The sequence below is a fragment of the Lissotriton helveticus genome, chromosome 9 (genome assembly GCF_964261635.1).
Source record: "Lissotriton helveticus chromosome 9, aLisHel1.1, whole genome shotgun sequence".
In the NCBI taxonomy this organism is placed as follows: Eukaryota; Metazoa; Chordata; class Amphibia; order Caudata; family Salamandridae; genus Lissotriton; species Lissotriton helveticus.
In genome coordinates, this window is record NC_136070.1 from 1,250,747,234 (window position 1) to 1,250,765,537 (window position 18,304).

Consider the following 18,304-nt stretch of genomic DNA (forward strand, 5'->3'; position numbering starts at 1 on the left):
GACTCTGATCTGACCTCTCCCCAAGAATTGGGAAAGAAGGCAGACAAATGGGTCAGAACAAGGATTAAGCAGAAACCCCAGAACCAAGGTGGTGACCAGAAGAAAACAGACCAGAAGGGTGGTAACCAGAATCAGAAAGATAAAGAAAAAGACCAGAAGTCTTCAGGCCCCCAAACTAATAGTAAGGAGGGTGGTTCCCAAAATGGTAACAAGAAGAAGAAGAACAAAGGTCCAAAGACACCTTGGTGTAATACCTGCAAATCAGTTTCACACTGGGGCAGTGAGTGCACCAAGGCAAATCCAGTTCCCACCACTACAGCTCCTAAAGCAACTGCAACCCCAAGTACAGTAAGCAGTGGTGGAACACAGTCCAAGGGTGTAGCTGGGTTGACCCTGGGTATTGAAGTAGGATCTGGCCTAGTCAGAATCCCTACACAGGCAGTTCTCCTGTATGATGTGGACATTGAGTTGCCCACTGCAGTAAGCCCCACTAACCTGGGCAAATACAGGCAGACTCCCTTAATTAATGAGAAACTGGCTCAAGCATACAGGGACACATGTGCCAGTGTCACCATGGTGACACCTGACTTTGTGGACCCTGGACAGATTGTACTAGGAGAGAGCTACCTAGTAACCAACGCCAGCAACTCCACTACCTCCCATAGTGTGGCAGTTGTGAACTTCTCCTGGGGAGGGGTTGATGGCCTAAAGAAGGTTGTAGTGAGTGCAGACCTACCAGTAGACTGTCTGTTAGGCAATGACCTTGAAAGCTCAGCATGGTCAGAAGTGGAGTACAGGACTCATGCAGAAATGCTAGGGATTTCAGAGCATGTCCTTGCCATGACAAGGGCTCAGGCTAAGAAGTGCCTTCCTGAACCAGTGGTGGATCTTGAAACAATAGACCAGCCACAACCCAAGAGAAGGAGCAAGAGAGGAAAGGCTCAGCCTTCCACCTTGCCCCAGGTTGAGGATCAAGTTTCAGAGGAAACTGATTCTGCAGTCCAAGAGGAGACTGTCTCTGAGGAGCTTGAACCTGACCAGGTTGAGTTTCTGGGGACAGGGGGACCCTCAAGGGCAGACCTGAGGCAGGCTCAATTAGATTGCCCTTCCCTTGAACCCCTCAGACAGCAGGCTGCTGCTGAGGCTGCTGGGGATGCCCAAGGTACCCATACTGTGTATTGGGATGATGGACTCCTTTACTCAGAGGCTAGAGACCCCAAGCCTGGCATGACCAGGAGGTTGGTCATACCTCTGCAGTTTAGGGGGTTCCTTCTTACCTTGGCCCATGATATTCCCCTTGCAGGACACTTAGGCCAGAACAAGACGTGGGACAGGCTTGTTTCACACTTTCACTGGCCTCACATGTCAGAGGATGTCAAGGAGTTTTGTCGCTCCTGTGTCACTTGCCAAGCCAGTGGTAAGTCAGGTGGCACAACAAAGGCCCCCCTAATACCACTACCTGTGGTGGGGGTCCCCTTTGAAAGAGTTGGAATTGATATTGTGGGTCCAATGGACCCCCAAACAGCATCTGGGAACAGATTCATACTGGTGGTAGTGGATCATGCCACCAGGTATCCAGAGGCTATTCCCCTGAGGACCACCACAGCACCTGTGGTGGCAAAAGCCCTCATTGCAGTTTTCTCAAGAGTGGGCTTTCCAAAGGAGGTGTTATCAGATAGGGGCACCAATTTTATGTCCAGCTATCTGAAAGCAATGTGGAAGGAATGTGGAGTAAACTATAAGTTTACCACCCCATATCATCCACAATGCAATGGGCTTGTGGAGAGATTTAACAAGACCCTTAAAGGCATGATAAAAGGATTACCAGAGAAGCTCAGGCGGAAATGGGACATTCTTTTACCCTGCCTGCTCTTTGCTTACAGAGAGGTCCCACAGAAGGGGGTTGGCTACAGCCCTTTTGAACTTTTGTTTGGCCACCCTGTGAGAGGTCCATTGTGTTTGGTGAAGGAAGGATGGGAGTTACCTCTCAAAAAGCCCAAACTAGACATAGTGGACTATGTACTTGGTCTCCGCTCCAGGATGGCTGAGTACATGGAAAGAGCATCCAAAAACCTGGAGGCCAGCCAAGAATTACAGAAAGCTTGGCATGACCAAAAGGCTGTGCTGGTAGAGTTCCAACCAGGACAGAAGGTATGGGTACTGGAGCCAGTGGCTCCAGCAGCACTCCAAGACAAATGGAGTGGACCCTATCCTATTATTGAGAAGAAGGGGGAAGTCACCTACTTGGTAGACTTTGGAACACCCAGGAGCCCTCACAGGGTAATCCATGTGAATCGCTTGAAAGCATTTGTGGACAGGGAGGACATGAGCTTGCTCATGGCCACAGATGGGGAACAGGAGGAAGAGAGTGACCCTCTCCCAGACCTGCTTTCTCAGAACCCTGATGATGGTTCAGTTGATGGAGTAGCCTTGGCAGGCAGCCTCACTGACCAGCAACAGATGGACTGCAGACAAGTTTTGCAGGCTCACAGGCAAATGTTTTCACTCACACCCAGCCAGACTGACTGGTGTACCCATGTTGTGGACACTGGTGACAGTCTGCCTGTCAAGAATAAGATCTACAGGCAACCTGATCATGTCAGGGATTGCATCAAGGCTGAGGTGCAAAAGATGTTGGAGCTTGGAGTGATTGAGCCATCAGAGAGCCCATGGGCCAGCCCAGTAGTCCTGGTGCCAAAACCTCATACCCAAGATGGAAAGAGAGAAATGAGGTTTTGCGTGGATTACAGGGGTCTCAATGCTGTCACTAGGACAGATGCTCACCCCATTCCAAGAGCAGATGAGCTCATTGACAGATTGGCTTCTGCCAAGTTTCTGAGCACATTTGATCTGACAGCTGGCTACTGGCAAATCAGACTAGCTGAGGAGTCAAAAGCCAAAACAGCATTCTCTACCCCTAGTGGACATTATCAGTTTGTGGTAATGCCCTTTGGCTTGAAGAATGCACCTGCCACTTTCCAAAGGTTGGTGAACCAAGTCCTTACTGGGTTGGATGACTTTTGTGCAGCTTATCTGGATGATATTGCTGTCTTTAGCTCCACCTGGGAGGATCACCTGATCCACCTGAAGAAAGTTTTGGAGGCCCTGCAAAAGGCAGGCCTAACTATCAAGGCCACAAAGTGCCAGATAGGGCAGAGTAAGGTTGTATACCTGGGCCACCTAGTAGGTGGAGGCCAGGTTCAGCCACTGGAAAGCAAAATCCAGGCCATACAGGACTGGGCTCCTCCAGTTACCCAGACACAAGTCAGAGCCTTCTTGGGCCTGACTGGGTATTACAGAAAGTTTGTGAAAAACGATGGGTCTATAGTGACACCATTAAATGACTTGACATCCAAGAAGATGCCAAAAAAAGGTTCAGTGGACAGTTAGCTGTCAGAAGGCATTTGATGACCTGAAGAAGGCCATGTGCTCTGCACCTATCCTGAAGAGTCCTGACTACTCCAAACAGTTCATTGTTCAGACAGATGCTTCTGAGTTGGGGGTGGGAGCTGTGCTCTCACAACTTAATCAAGATGGTCAAGACCAGCCTATTGCTTTCATTAGCAGGAGGCTGACTCCCAGAGAGAAACGTTGGTCAGCCATTGAGAGGGAGGCCTTTGCTGTGGTTTGGGCATTAAAGAAGTTGAGGTCCTACTTGTTTGGAACTCACTTCCTGGTGCAGACAGACCATAAGCCCCTCTTATGGCTTAATCAGATGAAGGGTGAAAATCCCAAACTGCTCAGGTGGTCCATTTCCCTACAGGGGATGGACTTTACAGTGGAGCACCGCCCAGGGACTGACCATGGTAATGCAGATGGTCTCTCCAGGTACTTCCACTTAGAACATGAAGACTTATCTGGTCAAGGTTAGTTTAATGTCCCTGCGTTTGGGGGGGGGGTTGTGTAGGAGAGTAGGGTCTGCTATCCTATGGCCACCCCAAATTTTTGCTTTTTGCTTCACTGGTTTTCGACTACTGAGGCTGTGGGCCTGCTGATCAGACCCCCAGCCTGCTGTTCTCTCACTAAATTAATGACACATGTGCTATAGGCACATACCAATTGGAAATGGACTCCTTGTCAGCCCCTGTAGAATGCACTATAGGTGCACAGGGCATAGGGGCCACCAAGGCCTACCAGGGGCTGCAGCATATCTTTTGCCACCCCTGGCTGGTTCTTAAATTGACACAACTGGCTGATCACTCAGCTGGGGTAAGGTGGTGTAAACACCCCTTGCTTAGGTATAGTATATCTATATCTAAACCTATATCTGGACACATGTAAACCTGTGAGCCACTCCTATAGTAGGCCTCATCAATCCTGGAGGCTGAGTGCGTGGTTTTATGTGAGATGGAGCTCTAGCATGAGCTGAGCCTGTCTGCAGCTGTCGGGAACAAATCCCTAAGCTGTTTCAGGATAATGCCATACCATATACTATTAAGTGCCTTATAATCCTCGCGGTTATTTAGCAACTTTGGTTTGGCTTTATCAAAACATGTCGTGTAAGGTGTCATACGATTTGGAATACCATCCCCTCGCCAGTTCTGGCGACGGGGATGGCATTCCACCCCTCTAGAGGGGTAAGACATGTTACTTTACTTTAATGCGGTTAATTTCTCCAAAGACCTTAAGATCCACAAAATGGATGCCTCTGCCACAGACAAATGTCTGGACCCCTGCAGTTGACCGAAACTCGACCAAATGGGTCCTGGACAAAGGGTTTCCTGTCACAGGAGGGTGTCACCGCCCTCCAGACAGGAGATAGTGTATTGTAGCAGGGGGGTTTGAAAGAAACCAGACACTGCCTGGGGCGCACAAGGCTGCCCCTTGCATAATCCGGCCAAACCGGTTCTGGGGCACTCCAGCCCTCGTGCCAGGGCGGCCTGGATCAAAGGAAGGGGGTGTATCCACCCACTTCCTGGGTCCCACCCATAGGAGGGGACCTAGCAGGTAATCACGCCCCCCAGATTGGAATAAGAGTGGGAGCAGTGCCAATGCACATCAGATTTCCTGGAAGAAACATTAGAAACGAAACTCTGGACCCTTGGACCTCCATCTCAACGTGGAAGCCCGAAGAATCTCCCTTGTGGTCAAGGAGTGACCACCCTGCAGCAGCAGGCACCATCCAGCCCTCGACGTCTACTTAGTTGCAGTTCCCGCCGGAACTCGAGCGACTGAGATCGACGAGATCAAGCTTGCCTGCCTTCCAACAGCCCGATCCACAGTCCCTGCAGAGCTGAGACCCGTGGAGGCGACCGGAAGCGTGGGGCACGCCATCTTGAATTGACCACGAGACGCTGACCGTGCAGCCCACGAGTGACCCTCGAAGCTGTGCACCGGGGTTTGAGAAGCCCCCACCCTGAGCTGCTCCTGAGCCGAAGTTCAGCCCTCCACACTCGACGAGTGCTGCGTGGGGCCCTTTGGCTCTATTTGGCTCAACGCGTTGGCCCGGTCACTTGCCAGCTGGCTAGTGGTCCCTGTGCCGACGAAACTACAAAGAAGACTCGTGAATCTGGTTGCTCCAGATCCACACCAGCTCCCCTGAAAAGGAGCCCCGACTCTGACCTTCCTGGTCCGAGTGAGAAGCAATCTTCCGATCCCGCGTGGATTGCTCTTACCAAGGCTTGTTTGCTCCAAACTTGAAGCCGACTGCACCGACGGTGAGAGCCTGCGTGGGACAGATCGTGACCTGCTCCTGGACGTCGCAGATGCCCCAGAGCCCACGTGACAGCGGAGAGAAGCTCCTCGACGACCACCTGATTGCGCCCGACATTGCCTGGTTCCGTCCTGGTTCCACCCTGGTCACTGCTGAGTGACCCAGACTCTGTCCCCTCTGCTTTCAGGTACTCTACAACTTGAGTCCACCCTTGGACTCCACCGGACACTTCATCTTTAACCCGCCTGCAGCCCTTTCAGCTTCAAGCACCAAGAGCCTGCGTGTCAAAACCCGACGCCACTTCGACCCTGTGCACCCACTTCCTGTGGGTGAGGTAACTTTGCTCCGCCGGTGTTCCCACACTGGTGCACACCTCTAGGGTCTGTGTGTTAAGTTTTGTTCCTCTAGGTTCAGCGGAAGTGTCCTTAAACTTTAACTCTATGACTTTTACGCACCATTGGTTAACATTGGTGCATGCGTGCGCTTTCCGCACATCTCCCGAATCCCGAGGGCCATTCCCGACTTCAGCATTGCTTGTCCTGACTGCTCCCAGCGATTCCCTAGGCCCTAGGCCTAACCACTGTTCGAGTGGCCTCTCTTATACCACTTGTTTAGTATATGGTTTGAGTGGCCACCCGCCCTCATCCATAATGGTGCAACTTGTATGTTTAAACAGTGCTTTTGATTTAACGCTTGTGCCCCTTTATTCATAAAGAATACTGGGGATTGTTTTTAGTAATAAACACATATATTTTTATAATATATACTTGTGTGGTGTCCTTTCATTTGGTATTACAGGATTGTATGTGGTAAAACAGCTCGCTTAACACGACCTCTTAAGTTAAGCCTTTAGGCTGCTTAGTCCATGCTACCCCTAGGATAGCTTGTCTAATAAGGTTGACTTACAACCAGACACCATAAGGGATTGTTTGGTCAGGTAGTAAGTGGTTCCAGAATTGGAAACATCCCCTACCAGGCCAACTTCTCACAGGAGTGCGCCAGGGAACCTCTGTAATCCTCTGCTGCTTTTCTTCATCTGCTCCTGTATTCTGTAGGCGAAAAGCCTTCACTTGATTGGCAGAGGAGAACTGCCCAATCTAAAGATAGGTGGACCATTATGCGACAAGAAAGAGAGGGATGGTAATCAGTTTTCTTCAAAGGCGGTACATTTCTCTGGAGAATTGTTCTCTCCGAGGGATTGTCAGCAGCTCGCCTAGCCTTTTGATGCATAAGTATTTCAACAACTTGCTAGAAATCCCCATGGATCGAGTCATATTCTGGGTCGCTGAAGCTGTTTATACCACTTACTTTTTCAAGCAAAAGGCAGCTTTGTTTTTGTTTGTTTTTATCGGTTTGCAAAGTACCCAAGCTTGACAAATACATAAAGTCGATGCTACATATACATAGAGGTTTGAACTCATGCTTACCAAAGGTGTAGCACAGTTACTTCACTATACGGAGAAACGGAAATCCCGGAAACCTATTCGGCGTGTTCAACAGTCTTGTTGACTTCCACTATATTACTCAGAATTGCATCTTCACTAGACTGTCTCTTGGTGGACAGATGATGCATACTAACAACTGCACGCAGCACACACACCTACATATCTCATCTCACCGGTATTCATAGCACGGAAACTGAAAAATCCAGGTAAATACAAGAACCCGAGGGGTGAAGAGGTGCTGAATCTAAAGAACGCACAATCGACAAACAAAAAGAAACTCTGTCATATCAGATCTGGTACATCACCCCTCCCCCGCCCCACCCCATCCCGCCAGCACTTACCGCCACCATCATATTCTCCGCTTAAGAAAGGCATAAAGGAATTTCTACTGAATAGTTTATAGGATCAAATCACTACTCCTAGATGACTCCAATCTCAATCAAATAGCATCTATACAAACATTTTATACGTATACATATGAACTTCTATTTCTATGCATTGTGTAAAGCGCTTGGGAACCCAGTGACGTGGAACGCGCTATATAAAACGTCAAATAACTAAGCAAATAAATATACTGGTGCACTATTAAGGGGAACCTCCAGCATATAGGAAACTGATATGAAGCTTTGCCCTGACCCTTAACCTCTTGACTCTTTAAGGTTTAGAGAAATGGAATAGAGCCATGCCAGCAGCCAATGTTCTCTGTCAACTCTAGGTTACATAATAAAAAAGTGTTAGGTGTGTGCAAGGTTTATTTTAACATTTTTAGGTGCATGGGTGATCATGTCTAATACTGCATATTGTATAAAAAAATCCAGACATTTTATAAGTATAGTCAACTCATTTTACTGGAGGGTCCTGTTCACCTCTATGCTTTCAAACACCTAGTTGTTAGCATGCTCCAATAAGCATATAGAAACTCTCCTTGGGTTCCAACACTCCTCACTTATGAGTGCACAAATTGCCTAAATAGTGTTCTAAATGCCACAAACGCATCAATTTAAACTATCATACGTGCAGTGGAATGCGTTAGACCTCTCAGCCTTAGGGCGGTCTTCCCACGATGTTTTTGCCTCCACGTTTTGCTGAATCTTTATGTTGGCCTTTAGGACTCTGAGAACTTTACCGCTGCTAATCAGTGCTAAAGTGCATGTGCTTCTTTCCTTAACATATGTGTATTTATTGTATACCTTCTTGACCAATTTAATTTACTTTTAAGTCCCTTGTATGGTGGTCTACCAGCTTGGTGAGATCGAGGCATCCCTTTGACGCATCGCCTTCACTGTGTGGAGAAGATCGACACATCTCGCTGTTTGAGACCAGGAAAGGCACTTTACTCACAGGGCCCTGCGTGGGTTCTGTAGCCGGCCTGCACTTCCACTAGGTCAGCTCAAACTCTGACATTGCCACGGTCCAGCAATGCTTTCAAGCGCCTTATTGCATTTATTCTTTTAAAATTCAATATCTCAGCTTGTATACATTGGATTTTATTTGGTTTGTTCTTGTTTTGTTTACAATATAATGATCTATTTTTGTAAACCTGTGTGGAGTCTTTTTGTGGTGATTCATTGTGTTACTGTGTGTGTATTGCACAAATACTTTACACATTGCCTCTCTAGATAAGCCTGCCGGCTCGGTGCCAAGCTACCACAGGGTGAGCACAGGTTATCTTAGTCTGTATCCAGCTTACCCTGACAAGAGTGGTGGTTCCTGCCTGGTCTGGGTGCATACCTCATCCAACCAGGAATCCCATTTCTAACAGAAAGGATTCCTTACAAATTAAATCTCTTTTATGATAATTTGATGTTGCACACTTTTCGCGAGTCCCTCCTAACGGTTTGTCAGGAAATATATAAAACCTTTAACAAACAACATTTGCTCGTCTTACTATTTAGAAACAAACTCTCCAGAATGGCCGGACCATTACGCTCAATGAGCGAACTCACCTTGCGTGTGGGTCTGCATGTCTCGCGCCAACTCCATGGGCAGGACAGAGTTCACCAGGGTGGAGATGATGGAAGCGTCCAAGTTACACATGGCCCCAAAACACTTCAGCAACAGCAGGCGAAGGGGTACCCTGTGCTCCTGCAGCAAAGAACCAGGACAGAGAACCAGGTTAGAAAGTGGGACACCAGATTATTGCCCCGCAACTGTCAGTATGTATGCACCAACCCATGCTCGGATATGCCAGCAAGAAATGCTACTTCTCCATTTAACTTTATAATTAATATATATACACAAATGTATGACAGTAGCAAATACCACTACATGCTTATGGTTCAGACTCTTTCCATTGAAAAGGCAATTTATTTTTGATTTGCGTATGGACAATCTGCATGAAATTTGGCCATCGTGCATCGTAGTCACCTATGGTCTGGTGTGACAACTTGTGTGTAGAACTGTGCAGGGACAAAAAGGTTAGGGGGGGGGGGTGAACAAAGCAATATTTTCCATTTTAGGTCTTCTAGGAATTTTTTCAAGAAAAAACATTGAGGCGTGCGAGGAAGCAAGAAAGGGGCCCAGAAAAAACAACCCTTGGCAAATTCAATAGGTCTCACCTATGCAAGAGTTATTGGCTTTGTCAATGTATTTTAGCCATATTATACAGCAGAATAGCTGCTTTGTAAAATGACAAAAAATTTGAAAAATAAGTGCAAGTTGCAACAAGCGCTGGCCGTGCCATGTTTTTTTTGGGGGCAAGCAACCAACAGCTCAAGATCTGTCTCAAACGAGACCTAATGACACAATGAAAAAGAGCCCAAGGCCATAAGCAGCATGGGTTGCCTGTTCGCAGCAGATCTGGTCACAGGCCAAGCCCTTTGACAAACTCCACTGTGTCCAGCCGAAAGTGAGGAGGCAGGGGAAGAGCAGGGTTTAAGAGAAAAGTGTTATAAAAATAAGCCTGTGAAGTTCATTAAAAACCATGTCATGGTTCTAGCTCAAACCAGTTAAACCACTGAAATCTGCTAGTTACACATCATGGTGCACAAAATGCACGCAATGCTCAAAACACCCATTTGTCAATGGAACAGGGAAAATAAATTCAGTCTAGGCAGAGTGAAACAGGTTGGATTTCAGCAGTGTGTGTACACACAGACATTTTCAGCACTACAACTTACCCTCTGTAATTTGGTAAAATACACTACAGACATTCCTGAAATGAGCTCAATGGCATACAACATTAGAGCCTTGCTTACAACCACAAGGTAAATTATTCAATAGTCTGCAATACTTCAAAATCTCCTGCAAAGTTCTGCAAATAAACACCTACACTTTCTAAATGTCCTCTTTACTCAAAATGTGTCTGCAGCACCCTCAAACAACTATTTAACGTGAGCACGTGCCAGGACGTCCATTGGTGGATAATCTACTGTGAACATAAGCTTTGCTTTCCTCACAGATTGTTTTGTAACAGGCTGTTGCTTTGAGCTACACCCTCTTTGAAACATGTCTCTGCAACTCTCACCAGGTGAGCTCAGACTTTACCTTGTGTACTATGGAGTACTATCAGCACACAGAACTTTACTGGTTGGTAAACGGTGCATTTTATAATTTCCACCCTGAACCCCTGTACTTACCTCCAGGTTTTACGCTATTTAATTTCTTAGCACCCACACATGTACACGTGTTGTATGCTATACATGACTGTAGGCCATTCGCTAGCAACTTTCAGTAATGTAACCGTATCAGCGATGTCATCAATGATGTCATTCAACATGTCATTCTTGATGTAATATGTGAGGTCATAAGCAGTGATGATAGGGGAGGAAGTTCTAGTTAGTTCATTCAACTATAACTGGCAAGTTTCAGTGTTTTTTCGGTTTTTAAATGTTTATTCTTATCTCATTTCAACACCTAACTATAACATCACTTTAACCTTTCTTTGACAGACAGGTAGATTGAGAGATATATTTAGAGAGAGAGAGCTTGAGAGATATATTTAGAGAGTGAGATGGAGAGAGAAACAGAGAGAGAGAGAGAGAGAAATAGATAGGTATGCAGAAGAGATACTGCCGTAGGGGCGGGCCAGCAAATCCAAACCTACAGAGTCAAGTAGGGAAACCTAGGGCCCACCTTCCCAATCCAAGAAAGCTCTTTAACCCTTCCAAGGCCCATCCCTCTTCTTGCTTTGGACTGCAGAGAGGGGAAAGTGGGGGCTTGTAGGAGCAGCTTACAAGTCCTGTGTATCAATCAATGTCATCACAGGCCCAAGAGGATGTTTCCTTGCTTACTTTGTGCTTGTGGTTGCAGGTGATGGACACCAACACTCATTTTTGGGGCTGGGGCTTATTTTTGATTATGAGACTTTGACCTACAGCAAAGGAGAGAAAGATAGAAAAGAAAGAAAGAAAGATAGAAAAGAAAGAAAGAAAGATAGAAAAGAAAGAAAGAAAGAAAGATAGTAAGAAAGAAAGATAGAAAGATAGAAAGATAGAAAGAAAGAAAGAAAGAAAGAAAGAAAGAAAGAAAGAAAGAAAAAAAGAGAAAAAAAGAGAAAGAAAAAGAAAGAAAGAAAGAAAGAAAAAGAAAAAGAGAAAAAAAGAGAAAAAAGAGAAAGAAAGAAAGAAAGAAAAAGAAAGAAAGAAAAAAAGAAAGAAAAAAAGAAAGAAAGGAAGAAAGGAAGAAAAAGCAAAAGGTAGGAAAGCAAGCTGAAGAAGAGAAAACAGGAAAACAATGACAAATGGAAAAAGAAGGACATGCAAGAATGAGAAAGAGACAGAAATTCCAGGGTAGTGGATAAACGAGGCACAAGGTAGCATTAAAACTGGGCAGCCTGGGTAATCAGCAGCCCCAGCATTAAGCAGCCAGCTCCTAAGAATTTGTTTGGCCTTTGCACTTTTATTTTTTGCTGTTGTATTATTATTAAAAAAATGAAGGATTAGATTTAGGTCATACGGAAAAGAAAGGACAGGAGCAGTGCAAGCTTAAGATTCAACATCTGTTCAGAACTGTCTTCCTGTTTTTTAAACAGCTGCAAAGAGATTTTTGTTCCACTGTAGATAATTACTTTGCATGATTAACATATAAATAAAGGGTCCTTGGCCCTACATGAAACAATACAGATAAGCAATTCTAATATCCACACACTGAATCACAAGCATATGTTGTAATTTACTAGGAAATATTTCCTTTTTTTTGTGAGTCGGTTTAAATTTTGGACAATTACACTGGTATCTTGCTTAACCAAACAATAACAGTATACGTGTATGGTAGCCGGCGCCTTTAACCCGTTTGCTGCTTCGAACGTTCAGCGCCAGTGCTGAACGCTCGAAGAAACGGGTGCGGCCGCGTCGGCCGTTGGACGTGCGCAGCACAAGGGCGGTAGCTCGCGTGACGTCCAACGGCCGACGGCATCAGCAAAGGGGTTAATTTATCAAAGAAGGCAAAATCCTGCCTATATGGTGCACCTATTGGCTCCACTGGATTAATGGGCATTTTAGAAATATAATCTGTAAATTCTGCCTAGAAAGCAGAATATTCATACCACCCATGAAGTGTTTAACAAACACAAGCCCTCTGTAAATAACAGGTTAGCTACTCCAAATTCTACCCAATAAGAAAACGCTTCTGTTTATGTGTTTAAATGGGGGTTAATGGTATGGAATTACGCTAACTTCCATTACTTAATTATATGATAAATTGAAAATAATGGCACTTCTAGTTGTTGCTCCTTTTAGCCCACTTAATGTCACAGCGATGCCTAAAATGTTTTTAATGAAGGCTTTTATGACTGCGCTAATAATTAAGCAGCCACAATGTTGATGGTGATCTGATTACTCGCGTTAATTCACTTTTGCGGATTGCATTATTAGTTATCTTTATGTGATTTTCGCTTGTTGGAGGGATTTCACACTTTTTATTTAAAGACTGCATAATTGTCTCCATGCTCTAATTCTCTGATGGGAATAGGACTGCCTTTGTAAATAGATCACGATGAAAGTAAGATAATTAAGGACTGCTGTATTTTAAATCAGATGCAATCAAATGGAGCAGTAATAGGAAGTGTTTATTAATAAACAATGGTTGTCACTCTAATTAATAAAATTCTTAAACCGTAGGAAGGAGGTGGGTTTGCTTTGGTAATACTTGCACAAAGCCAGCTCTACACATCTGGGTTGCGGCCTCCAGAGAGATGTAGCCAAATGCAAATGTAGGCGGAACGAGGGGGGGTGGGGGAGTAGGGGGAAAATGCGGGGGTTGATTTATACATGCATAAAATTATGCACATCATTAAAAGTAGCCCGGTAATCATTATCCAGCCACAAACAGGTTTATGCATCTGCGTCAATATTACAAGTAGTGTGGATTTACCACACTTTGGACTTTTTACCCTATTGACATGTGCAGACAGGCAGAAACCTAGTGAAATGTGTACATGTCATAAAGAACCAAAACATGCAGTAATTGGGTGCGTAAACCGGGAAACAACCTTTACAACGCAACTTTTACAACGAACTACCATTACAACAAATTTTTTACAACGCAAAAACTTTTACAACGCATACCATTACAACGCAGGATTTTACAACGCAAGTACCTTTACAACGCATACCATTACAACGTAAGTATTGGTAAGTATATAATTATTTTTAAAATATTATATGTTTGGGTTTTTGGGTAAAGGGGTATTTTTAGGGTTCAGGGTCAGTTTTCAGTTTTTGGGTAAAGGGGTATTTTTAGGGTTCAGGGTCAGTTTTCAGTTTTTGGGTAAAGGGGTATTTTTAGGGTTCAGGGTCAGTTTTCGAGTAAAGGGGTATTTTTAGGGTTCAGGGTCAGTTTTCAGTTTTTGGGTAAAGGGGTATTTTTAGGGTTCAGGGTCAGTTTTCAGTTTTTGGGTAAAGGGGTATTTTTAGGGTTCAGGGTCAGTTTTCAGTTTTTGGGTAAAGGGGTATTTTTAGGGTTCAGGGTCAGTTTTAAGTTTTTGGGTAAAGGGGTATTTTTAGGGTTCAGGGTCAGTTTTCAGTTTTTGGGTAAAGGGGTATTTTTAGGGTTCAGGGTCAGTTTTCAGTTTTTGGGTAAAGGGGTATTTTTAGGGTTCAGGGTCAGTTTTCAGTTTTTGGGTAAAGGTGTATTTTTAGGGTTCAGGGTCAGTTTTCAGTTTTTGGGTAAAGGGGTATTTTTAGGGTTCAGGGACAGTTTTGGGTTTTTGGGTAAAGGGGTATTTTTAGGGTTCAGGGTCAGTTTTGGGTTTTTGGGGTACAGGGTTAATTTGTAAAAATAAATTAAAATTATATTTAAATTAAATTAATTAAATAAAATTAAATACAATTTAATTATATTTTAATAATTTAAAATAATTTATATTAAAAAAAATATTATATACTTACCAATATTTACGTTGTAATGGTATGCGTTGTAAAGGTACTTGCGTTGTAAAATCTTGCATTGTAATGGTATGCGTTGTAAAAGTTTTTGCGTTGTAAAAAATTCGTTGTAATGGTAGGCGTTGTAAAAGTATGCGTTGTAACGTCATACATCCGCGTAAACCAGATACTGCATGTTATTCCTCATTCCATCCTCCCCAACTCTAACTCGAGGGAAAACTGCATCCAATGCTATCTTCCAAGCAGCCTTACTTGACTAAGATATTGGGGTACTTGTAAAAAAAGCCCTGAAGGCCCATATTTGGCGCCTCCATTTTGAATCAGCCAATACGACAACGCGGCGCAGTAGCCAACCCTTCCTTTCGGGAAATGAAGCAAATTTAACAGGAGATCTTATTTGGAGAAGGGGAAGCTCCACAGAGTATCACAGACTAATAAAAAGAGCAGCTCTCCACTGTCACAGGCAAGTAACTCTCTGACATAGGACTTCCTTGAGGCTGACAAGTTAGAAAAGAGGAGCTTGCATTACCCTTGCAATGGTGGAAGGAATGGAGGAATTACAATGTTTGAGGGGAGGTTATTAATCAAAGGATTAACAGTTTTATAAACCTGTGCCCCATATATATCAACCCAGACAGAAAACACGTCAATAAAGCAAGGAACTGAATTAATGGGACAATTTAACCGATTTCATGAGAAAGAAGAAGCGAGAGAGCCCTCGGGCAAGGAAAAGTGAAGGGATAATATATATTGTCGAGCTTCATCTTAAGAGATGCAGGAGTAACTGAAAAAGAGAAGATAGATGAGGCTTAACAGCCTTACTAGAAACACGCAAAGCAAAAGGCACCAACAAGCCAAATGTGTCACATTCTAAAACAGAAAGTAAAATTCCATTAAAAACAAGGATAATGGGTACGAAAAAAAGTTTTTTTGCGTTTATGTCAAGAGGTTCCTTCAACGAGTGTTCTTTCCTTTCTACATTATAGAACATTGCAAGAAGCACTTTAACCAAACTCTTTTTCCCAATAACTTAGAAAATTTAAATAAAAACATGCTATTAAAGACTGACAATCTTTGCTTTGGGAGTTCCTTAATGGCAAGTGAATCAATATTCGTGAAAGTGCGATTTTTCACAGCTCTTGGACAATTTGCACAGTTTATGAGCTACAGGTTTGTAAAATACAACGTCAAGTCTGTTCCTTCCTCTCTCTCTTGTACTGACTCGTTTGCAAGTCCCAAAGACACCTTGGCAAACCTTCCACTCAAGCCCTGGACAAGAGAGAAGCCACTGTAGGGGAAATGCAGATACATAAGAACGCACGCGCTGTCTGCAGTCCCATACACACTTGCTCGTGCGCTGCACGTGATCCCAGGTGGACCCGCGCTTCCTCAGCACATGCGCGCAACGCACCTCTCTGTGCGCACACAGACACGGGGCAACTGCCAGCAGGTGCAGGAGTGCTTAATTTGAGACGGTTCTTTCCGGTACTCGGAACCAGCACTTAATGGTCAGCACCGGCTCTAGTGATAGTCCACCACATGGTGGCGCCATCTGTCCATATTTGAGATGAGCACAACAGTGTTTAATAAGTCAATTTCCACTTCAAAAAAGAACTTTTGTTAATGGCATTATTATAACTTGGGGTGGCCTGGGCCAGTCTGAATTGTCACACTTATAGGAATGTAATGATTGGTAGATGTGTTTGTACTCTCACTGGCAGCACTGACAGGGGTAATGTGTGGTGTGTCCCGAGTAAGACTCTGGTGCTTACTTTTTTACAAATTAAGCACAGACTTTCTCCACACACGGTACATTGCTGTGTTCACTCAGCAATTCTTAACCGCTTTGCTGCAGGCGGAATTCCCCCGCGGTGCAGAGGAATTCCACGCGTGCGTGGTTTGGACGGCCCTTGGCCGTCCTCCGCACACGCCCATACACCTCCATGAAGGTTAAGTCCATACACCATTCTTAGGCAAAACACAGACCCCGAGAAGACCTATCGAGACAAACATCAAAGGGCGCCATTAGAATCTCTGATAAAAATAAAGCAAACTAAATTTAACAAGCATTGGCAAAGCCAAACGATCTAACATTGACTGGCAGCCTTTATGCTTTGTAAATGTTTGTTTTATGTTGCACAGGTTTAAAAAAAAAACACGTTTCTGTTGGAGGACTTGTCAGGTTGTCGCAAATATATATATCGTTTAAATTGATAAAAACTAAAATTATCTTTGGTCTCAAACAACCTCAATTTGCGATACAGTATGGCCAATGGCTAAAGTAGGGTAAACAACTGCCCCTTACTGTATGCTGTAGTGGGTAGAAATAAAAAGTGAACAAAACAACAAGCCAATGGATGGAGAAGGTCGATGAGAGACCCTATGAATATATATAACTTTTACTAAAATCAAGAGGTCTTGGCTAATGGCAGACATATAAAGGGATTTCCCACAGTGGCATTTAGCGATTGCTTGTAGTTCCACCCAGTGCCTCATGAAACCCCACAACAGGTCAAACAAGAAGAAATTGAGCAGAAGGTTTACAATCCCACACTCAAGGAGAAGGGCCCTGGAAGTACCAAAATTATTGTTTGAGAAGAACTTCAATGGGGTTTGTGGCTCTTCTTTATAAACGCATTCTCCGCTCTGAGCACACCGGTGAAATATTGAGGCTTGGATGTTGCACGACCCAAACGATCCAGGTGAAAACCCAGAAACGACTTCGCTTAGTCGCCTGCGGGATTGACAGGGATAACAGTGCCATGAACCAGTCCTTTCTGATTAGTTGCAGTCAGCACATATGCATCAGACTGAACCAGGTCAACAAAATTGGAGTTTTAAAGCCATCTCTAATGTACAATAACATTGCACCGCCTTAAAAATTCTACTAACATGCAAATCTACTTCCGGTCAAATGCAACCAGACGGCGATAGACCAAGAAGGCGGCCAGCTGAACGCCGTGCAGCCACTGACCGTAGTAGGGTCTCAACAACAGTCAGAGAGATGGCAGTCTGCGATGAAAACCTCACAAGCGACACAGGCTTTGGGCCACACACACAAAACTTAGCTACGGGGAAGCAGTGAAACCTTAGCACAGTCAGAGAGAGCCAGGAACAGACATGCAGAGACTACAGAAATGAAGAGACAGTCTGGCACAACACTGGACAAGTGAAAGGTTGGGGGGCAGACACCCTGTGAAAACTGCCAAAATGTCATTAAATCTGAGAAAGAATTGGGGGGGGTGGGGGTGTCAGAGAACAACAGCAGAGACAGCAAGAAACAACATGTTTCAGGGGACTAGGGATAGAATAGGACTGCGGAGGGAGGCCATGAGGACAGACAGACAGACATGGAAAGATGGAGAGAGACTGTCACTCTGCAGCATTGCAAAGACAAGCTGGCACTTTCTCTGACAGAGAGAGGGGGGCTGTAGGCAAAGGGGCAGAGACTGCACAGAGGTGGGCAGTAGGAGGCCCACTTGTGACACTGATGTGGCCATTCCTTCAGAGACCTTCAACATCCCTCAGCCACCGGAGAGACTGTTGCCCTATCCTGCGTCCTTGTATATCACCTTTCTTGTTCATTGGATTATATTTATCCTGCTGTATAGCCTATCATATCCCCCAGGTACAGTACTCGTCTGCTACCCTGTCCCACCTTCATCCCCCTGATTCTCTGTAAGCTCTCCTATGTACTAAGTTTTATCGTTTTACCTGTTTTTTATGTGCTATGACCCTGTATTACTCTATTGTATCTGTAAAGCGCTCAGATACCCTCACGGGTCATGTTCGTGCTCTATAAAACCTTAAAATAAATAAAATAAATAAATAGTAAATACATGTGCTATTTTTAGAACAGGTTTAACCAAACAATCATACCA

At 44.6% G+C, this 18,304-nt stretch overlaps 1 protein-coding gene across 2 annotated transcripts in view; it reads right to left on the reverse strand.

Moving 5' to 3' along the window:
* Positions 1 to 18,304, reverse strand: part of NCKIPSD (NCK interacting protein with SH3 domain) — a 346,636-nt gene that overhangs the window by 110,329 nt on the left and 218,003 nt on the right. For both annotated transcript variants that reach the window (XM_078661786.1, XM_078661785.1), the window contains exon 8: positions 9,045 to 9,183. In XM_078661786.1, coding sequence (XP_078517912.1) covers positions 9,045 to 9,183 — 139 coding nt within the window. The remainder of the gene's footprint in view (positions 1 to 9,044; positions 9,184 to 18,304) is intronic.